General features: G+C 45.2%; 1 protein-coding gene across 1 annotated transcript; it reads right to left on the reverse strand.

Annotated features, from left to right (window-relative positions):
- Positions 1–7,464: 7,464 nt before the first annotated feature.
- Positions 7,465–8,346, reverse strand: LOC123755153 (probable serine/threonine-protein kinase kinX). Its single transcript, XM_045737634.1, has one exon. It carries the CDS (start codon positions 8,344–8,346, stop codon positions 7,465–7,467), a length of 882 nt encoding a protein of 293 aa, XP_045593590.1.
- Between the last annotated feature and the right edge of the window lie 550 nt (positions 8,347–8,896).

Consider the following 8,896-nt stretch of genomic DNA (forward strand, 5'->3'; position numbering starts at 1 on the left):
ACACGCACACGCCAACACACACACACTACACAACACCCACCACACAACCAGACAACGAAACATACTCCAACACACACAAAACCCCAAAGACAACACACGAGCACCCGCACACAACCCCCAAACACACACAGACCCCCCCACACACACCAACCAGAGGGACCCCACCCAAAAGAACACACACACACACACACACACACACACACACACACACACACACACACACACACACACACACACACACACACACACACACACACACAGGGCTCTGTACTCGGACCCATCCTGCTTCTAATATATGTAAACGATCTTCCGGAGGGTATGGACTCATTCCTTTCAATGTTTCCTGACGATGCAAAAATTATGAGAAGAATCAAAACAGATGAAGATGGACAGAGACTACAGGACGACCTGGACAAACTGGAGGAATAGTCTAGAAAATGGCTGCTAAAGTTCAACTCAGGAAAGTGTAAAGTAATGAAATTAGGCGAAGGGAGCGGAAGGCTGAACACAATGTACCATCTGGCAGGTGAAATCCTGCAAGAGTCAAATAGAGAGAAGAATCTGGGGGTTGATATCACACCGAACCTGTCCCCAGAGACCCATATGAAAAGAATATCATCAGCGGCATATGGGATACTGGCCTACATAAGAACTGCCTTTAGAAACTTGTGTAAGGAATCTTTCAGGACCCTGTATACCACTTATGTCAGACCAATCTTGGAATATGCAGCGCCAGCCTGGAGTCCATACCAAGTTAAACACAAGACAAAGTTAGAGAAGATTCAGCGGTATGCCACCAGGCTCGTTCCAGAAGTGAAAGGAATGAGCTACGAGGAAAGGCTAAAGGAGCTGAATCTCACATCCCTGGAAAACAGAAGAGTAAGGGGAGACATGATAACCACCTACAAAATTCTCAGGGGAATTGACAGGGTGGACAAAGACAAACTTTTCAGCACGGGTGGGACACGAACAAGGGGACACAGGTGAAAACTTAGTACCCAGATGAGCCACAGAGACGGTAGAAAGAATTTTTTCAGTGTCAGAGTAGTTTCTAATGTAGATATGATAGAGCCCAGTAGGCTCAGGAATCTGTACACCAGTTGAATGACAGTTGAGAGGCAGGACCAAAGAGACAAAGCTCAACCTCCGCAAGCACAATTAGGTGAGTACAATTAGGTGAGAACACACACACACACACACACACACACACACACACACACACACACACACACACACACACACACACACACACACACACACATACACACACACACACACACACGCAAACTACAAGAAAGTGAAGAAAAACAGTAGAAACAGCACCACTGAAAATAAGTGTTGAGTACATCGTGGTATTGTGAAATTGTGGAGCCGGAGCCTTACTAGTGACCTCACCAGCTGTGACGCGGGACGCAGCGACCTCACATCTTGACCAGCCGCGTGGAGTACTTTCTCGCCTGTTTGTGCTGCAGATTGTTCAAGGTATTGAGGAGCGCCTTTTTGGCTAGGTTGTTACTGCAATGACTAGATCAGGAAGGGGTTCAAGGTCAATCACCAGCAGGGTTGAGGAGGAGGACAGATTTATAGACAAATTAATAGGGAAATTTGTAGAAAGAAGGAGCGACTGGATGGAGGATCTAATCCAAGGGATTAAAAGCGAGTTATTTCAGCAAATACAGGATGCGGTAGAGAGGCAGAAACAAGAACTTATGCTCTATATTCAGGAAGAGATTAGGAAGGGAAGAGAGGACTGGGAGAGGGAATGTGCTCGGATCACAAACGAATTAGGAAGGATTAACAGCTTGGCTAAGGACAGAGGATTAGTGAGGGATGGGTTAGTGACTGCGGTTGGGATGGAGAATCCCCAGGGGAGAGGCTACCAGCATGACAATGAATTACTGAGGAGTCGGTCTATTATAATACATGGATTATTCGAATCTGGGGCAACAACCAGACAAGAAAGAATAGAGACGGAAAAATATGAATTGCATGAGATATTGAGGTGTATTGGAGCAGGAATGGCAGAACACGAGGTGGACATCAGCTGCCGGGTTGGACCTTACAATTGTACCAAGAATAGACCTGTTCTGGTGCAATTCTCCAATGAGGAGGCTGTGGAGTACATAATGAGGAACAAGCATTTACTCAGAGGAAGTGAAACCCATTACAATGTGTTTATAGAGAGGTTTATGACAAAAGATGAGCAAATAGCCCACAAGAATAGATGGCAAGCACGACACCGAACTAGCCTCTCAGGTAGTCTCACCTCCCAGGCCACCTCCCAGGTCACCTCCCAGGTCGCATCCTCCCCAACTCAGCCCTCCTATACCTCCTCCCTGCCTCAGCCCCCCAAAACCCCCCTGCTTCATCCCCCCAAAACTACCCTGTCCCTTCCACATTTGCACCTCCCCAACGATTCTCCTGCCCCTGCTACATAACACCTGTCAACGACCCCAGTGGGTCAAGCCATGCCCTCCCCAAACTCACCTTCCCATCCCCCCTTCCCTACTACCCCTTCCTACTCCCCTGCCCCTTCTACCCCATTGCCCTCAATTCCACCTACTCCATCCCAGCTTCCACTGCACCCCTCTTACACTCACCCCCAAACCCCACCCAACCCTCACCCCTCCTATGCACCTCCAGCCCACATTTAACCCCCTCACCTTGTGACCCCCTAACACCTTCCCCATCTCCCTCTTCCCCTCTTCTACCCCAAAACCCCCACCTACCCTCAATTCCCCCCTAACTAATACACCCTCTCTTCCACTCCCAGCACCCATGCTCCATTCTCCTCTTAGCCCTCTGCCCTCAATATCCCTCTCCCCCCCCCCAACCTCTCAACCTCTATCTGACTCTCAGTCTCACTCTATTTCTCAACCCCCCTATGCTATTCAGACCCCTAACTTTCAGACCCATTATGCCCTTCCTACCCCCCTAGATGCCCAGACCCCATTCGCCTACCAGGCACTCCCAGGCACCCCCCTAGCACCCCCCCCCCCATTCATCCCCACAGCCCCCACTCGCCCCCAGACACCCCCCAGTTCCCCCCAGACCCCCGGTGAAAGGGGGAAGTCTAACACCCGAGTTTCCAAGAAGAGTCTCAAGGTTTGGTACACCAATGCTGATGGGGTAGCCAATAAAGCAGAAGAGATAAAAGAAAGAGTTAGTGAGGCAGACCCAGACATAGTGGCAATTGTGGAAACTAAAATAAATGGCATGATCTCGGATGCAATCTTTCCAGAGGGGTACCAGGTGACAAGAAAAGAAAGGACACAGAGACAGGGAGGAGGAGTGGCACTCCTAATAAAGCGGAAATGGAAGTTAGATGAGCTGGAAAATCCGGGTACCAATGAAAGCACGAGCTTCATACATGGAACTCTGACAGTGGATGGGAAGAAGATTGTAATCTTGATACTCTACAATCCCCCACCAAACAGTAGAAGGCCCAGGCAGGAGTACGAGGACAGCAACAAGACATGTATAGATGAACTGCAGAGGGCAGCAACTATAGCGCATAGAATGAGAGCGAAGCTGCTGGTCATGGGGGACCTAAATCACGGAGAGATAGATTGGGAAACGAGGAATTCCCATGGCGGGGAGGAGACCTGGGGAGCGAAGCTGGTAGACGTTATTGACAGGAATTTCCGAACACAGCATGTGAAGGAAGATACTAGGGAAAGAGGAGGGGATACGCCCAGCCTATTAGATCTCATTTTCACCCAGAATGTAGAAGACATCGAGCAGTTGGAACATGAAATACCACTAGGAGCCAGTGACCATTGTGTCCTAGTCTTTGACTACATGATGGAGCTTAAAATTGAGACCAAAGGACAAGAGGTCCGGGAAAGGAGACTTGATTACAGAAAAGGGGACTACAGAAGGATAAGGGACTACCTGGGAGAAATGCAGTGGGAGGAAGAACTTAGAGGAAAAACAGTGCAAGGTATGATGAGCCAAGTCATATTGAAATGCAAGGAGGCTGAAGAGAGATTTATTCCAACAATAAAGGAAAAAAGCAGGAGGGAATATAATAACCCATGGTTTAATAGACAGTGTCAGGAAGCAAAGGTGAGAAGCAGGAGGGAATGGAGGAAGTACAGAAGACAAAGGACAGAGGACAACAGGATTAGATGTAACAGAGCTAGGAATGATGACATTAACATAAGACGAGTGTCGGAAAGAAATTATGAGAATGATATTGCAGTCAAAGCGAAAAAGCAACAAAAATTACTACATAGCTATATAAGAAGGAAGATGTCGGTAAATGACCAAGTGACAAGACTGAGGAAAACAGAAGGGGCATATACAGAAAGCGACAAGGAAATCTGTGAGGCACTGAATGCCAATTTCCATAGAGTGTTCACAACCGAGCCTGAGCAGGTCCCATTGTTAGAAGTAATTACCCAAGATGAAAGACTATCAGATATAGAGGTGACAGCAGTGGATGTAATGAAACAGTTGACAACACTGGACGCAAATAAAGCGGTTGGACCAGACAAAGTATCACCGTGGATACTTAAAGAGGCAGCGCAGGCTCTCAGCGTGCCTCTGGCAATGATCTTTAATGAGTCACTTATGTCGGGAGAATTGCCCAGTTGCTGGAAGGAGGCAAATGTCGTACCGATTTTCAAGAAAGGTGATAGGGAGGAGGCACTTAACTACAGACTCGTATCACTGACAAGCATCCCCTGCAAAATACTTGACAGAATAATTAGGCTAAGACTTGTTGAGCACCTGGAGAGCATTGGGTTTGTAAACAAGCACCAACATGGGTTCTGGACAGGGAAATCATGCCTAACAAACCTTTTAGAATTCTATGATAAAGTAACAAGAATAAGGCAGGACAGAGAAGGCTGGGCAGACTGCATATTTCTTGACTGCCAAAAGGCCTTTGATACAGTACCGCACATGAGACTGCTATACAAACTTGAGAGGCAGGCAGGAGTAAGCGGAAAGGCCCTAGTATGGGTGAAGAACTACCTAACAGGAAGGAGCCAGAGGGTAATGGTAAGGGGCGAGAAGTCGGACTGGCGAACAGTAACAAGTGGAGTACCTCAAGGATCGGTGCTAGGACCAATCCTCATTCTAATTTACATATATGATATGTTTACAGGAGTGGAATCATACATGTCAATGTTTGCGGATGACGCAAAATTAATGAGAAGAGTTGTGACAGTCGAGGATTGTAGGATCCTCCAAGAGGACTTAAACAGGTTACAGAGATGGTCAGGGAAATGGCTACTGGAGTTTAACACCAGTAAATGTAAAGTTATGGAAATGGGATCAGGTGATAGGAGACCAAAGGGACAGTACACAATGAAGGGGAACAGCCTACCTGTAACGATTCGAGAAAGAGACCTGGGAGTGGATGTGACACCTAATCTAACTCCTGAGGCACATATAAATAGGATAACGACAGCAGCGTACTCTACACTGGCGAAAATTAGAACTTCATTCAGAAACCTAAATGATGAGGCTTTTAGGGCGCTTTACACTGCCTACGTGAGACCCGTCTTAGAGTATGCCGCGCCATCATGGAGCCCCCACCTGAAGAAACACATAAAGAAACTGGAGAAGGTTCAGAGGTTTGCGACGAGGCTTGTCCCAGAGTTACGAGGGATGGGATATGAAGAGCGTCTGCAGGAACTGAACCTTACGACACTAGAGAAAAGAAGGGAGAGAGGAGATATGATAGGGACATATAAAATACTCAGGGGATTTGACAAAGTGGAAATAGATGAAATGTTCACACGTAATAATAACAGAACAAGGGGACATGGGTGGAAACTGGAAACTCAGATGAGTCACAGAGATGTTAGGAAGTTTTCTTTTAGCGTGAGAGTAGTGGAAAAATGGAATGCACTTGGAAAACAGGTCGTGGAAGCAAATACTATTCATACTTTTAAAACTAGGTATGATAGGGAAATGGGATAGGAGTCATTGCTGTAAACAACCGATAGCTGGAAAGGCGGGATCCAAGAGTCAATGCTCGATCCTGCAAGCGCAAATAGGTGAGTACAAATAGGTGAGTACACACACACACACACACACACACACACACACACACACACACACACACACACACACACACACACACACACACACACACACACACACACACACACACACACACACAGGCTAAACATGGTCCAAACACGTAAAAGTCAGATAAATATAAGTAATTATATTGTGTTGAAGGTCCCTGACATCAGCGGGAAGAGGGACGCCAGAGTAAGGCTTGCGGGGAGCCACACGCCTCTCATTTCACCTTTGTAAATGCACATTAATGACACTGTAAAAGACACATCGAACACTTTATGTAGGGCATACGTAAATCAGTATATCTATGTATAGGTTAACAGCATTTTAAAAGCACCGAATTACTTTCTGTGGTTGATTGTTCAATAAACCCTTGAACTATATGTTTAACCCTTCTCTAACCCTGTCCATGGAGGACAGAAGAAAATGTATATACGCTGGTTAGCATTGTAAATGTGTGGCCACGTCTGTGGTAGAAAATAATAATAATAAAAGATAAAATCCTTCACAACCTCTCACAACCTACCAATGTCACTATAAAAGATAAAATCCTTCACAACCTCTCACAACCTACCAATGTCACTATTAAAGATAGAATCCTTCACAACCTCTCACAACCTACCAATGTCACTATTAAAGATAGAATCCTTCACAACCTCTCACAACCTACCAATGTCACTATAAAAGATAAAATCCTTCACAACCTCTCACAACCTACCAATGTCACTATTAAAGATAGAATCCTTCACAACCTCTCACAACCTACCAATGTCACTATTAAAGATAGAATCCTTCACAACCTCTCACAACCTACCAATGTCACTATTAACCAGCGATAAAATAATAAATTATATACAAGATACAACATGGTAATGATTAAGAAAGACATTAACTAAAACTGCTTAAGTGGAATTGGTTTTGAAAAAACAGTATTAAATGCCTCGGCTGAAAAATAAAATGTTAAATTTCCAACGACGAAATTGAATATTTTCAATTTCGGATCAATTGAATTTTCAATTATTGTATCAATTATCAATTTCAATTATCAATTTATTTTCAATTATCGTATATTTTCAATATTTTTGAATATTGTCAATAAAATATTTTCAATATTTTTGAATATTTTCAATTTCGGATCAATTGAATTTTCAATTATTGTATCAATTATCAATTTCAATTATCAATTTATTTTCAATTATCGTATATTTTCAATATTTTTGAATATTTTCAATAAAATATTTTCAATATTTTTGAATATTTTCAATTTCGGATCAATTGAATTTTCAATTATTGTATCAATTATCAATTTCAATTATCAATTTATTTTCAATTATCGTATCAATTATTTTCAATTTCGTATTAATTGAAAATATTCGTATATTTTCGAATATTTCCAATTTCGAAAACATCACTTGTCAGAATATTTTATAATGAATAGTGTCTAAAATGTCCAAGTTTGTGCAAGGGAGCCACAACCTTCAGGTGTTGCGCCTTGTCGGGAGCTACAACCTTCAGGTGTTGCGCCTTGTCGGGATCCACAACCTTCAGGTGTTGCGCATTGTCGGGATCCACAACCTTCAGGTGTTGCGCATTGTCGGGAGCCATAACCTTCAGGTGTTGCGCCTTGTCGGGAGCTACAACCTTCAGGTGTTGCGCCTTGTCGGGATCCACAACCTTCAGGTGTTGCGCATTGTCGGGAGCCACAACCTTCAGGTGTTGCACACTCTCAGGAGCCTCGACCTTCACGTGTTGCACACTCTCAGGAGCCTCGACCTTCACGTGTTGCACACTCTCGGGATCCTCGACCTTCACGTGTTGCACACTCTCAGGATCCTCGACCTTCACGTGTTGCACACTCTCAGGAGCCTCGACCTTCACGTGTTGCACACTCTCGGGATCCTCGACCTTCACGTGTTGCACACTCTCAGGATCCTCGACCTTCACGTGTTGCACACTCTCAGGATCCTCGACCTTCACGTGTTGCACACTCTCAGGAGCCTCGACCTTCACGTGTTGCACACTCTCAGGATCCTCGACCTTCACGTGTTGCACACTCTCAGGATCCTCGACCTTCACGTGTTGCACATTCTCAGGATCCTCGACCTTCACGTGTTGCACACTCTCAGGAGCCTCGACCTTCACGTGTTGCACACTCTCAGGATCCTCGACCTTCACGTGTTGCACACTCTCAGGATCCTCGACCTTCACGTGTTGCACACTCTCGGGATCCTCGACCTTCACGTGTTGCACACTCTCAGGATCCTCGACCTTCACGTGTTGCACATTCTCAGGAGCCTCGACCTTCATGTTGGACGCCAGTTAGGCGCCATACACATGGGGTGACCCAATACCCTCTTATGATGGCCAGCGCTAAGCTAAACAACTTAATAGGTATCAACGACGTTGTCAGCAGATTTGAATGTACTCACCTAGTTGTACTCACCTAGTTGTGTTTGCGGGGGTTGAGCTCTGGCTCTTTGGTCCCGCCTCTCAACCGTCAATCAACAGGTGTACAGATTCCTGAGCCTATCGGGCTCTGTCATATCTACACTTGAAACTGTGTATGGAGTGAGCCTCCACCACATCACCCCCTAATGCATTCCATTTGTCAACCACTCTGACACTAAAAAAGTTCTTTCTAATATCTCTGTGGCTCATTTGGGCACTCAGTTTCCACCTGTGTCCCCTTGTGCGTGTTCCCCTTGCAATGTGTAGCTCTGCCCCTGCTGCAGCCCTCAGACCTTCAGAGACAGCCCTGAGCAATGGACCTTACATATTCTAGCTAGCTCCTGGCTCGTGTAGAAGATATATATATATATATATATATATTTTTAATAAACTAAGAAAAAGCAGTGGA

The sequence above is a fragment of the Procambarus clarkii genome, chromosome 28, assembly GCF_040958095.1.
Source record: "Procambarus clarkii isolate CNS0578487 chromosome 28, FALCON_Pclarkii_2.0, whole genome shotgun sequence".
NCBI classification, from domain to species: Eukaryota; Metazoa; Arthropoda; class Malacostraca; order Decapoda; family Cambaridae; genus Procambarus; species Procambarus clarkii.

Bases quoted from the DNA above. Each gene is read 5' to 3' on its own strand.
- LOC123755153 (XM_045737634.1), bottom strand. From the start codon at position 8,346: ATGAAGGTCGAGGCTCCTGAGAATGTGCAACACGTGAAGGTCGAGGAT.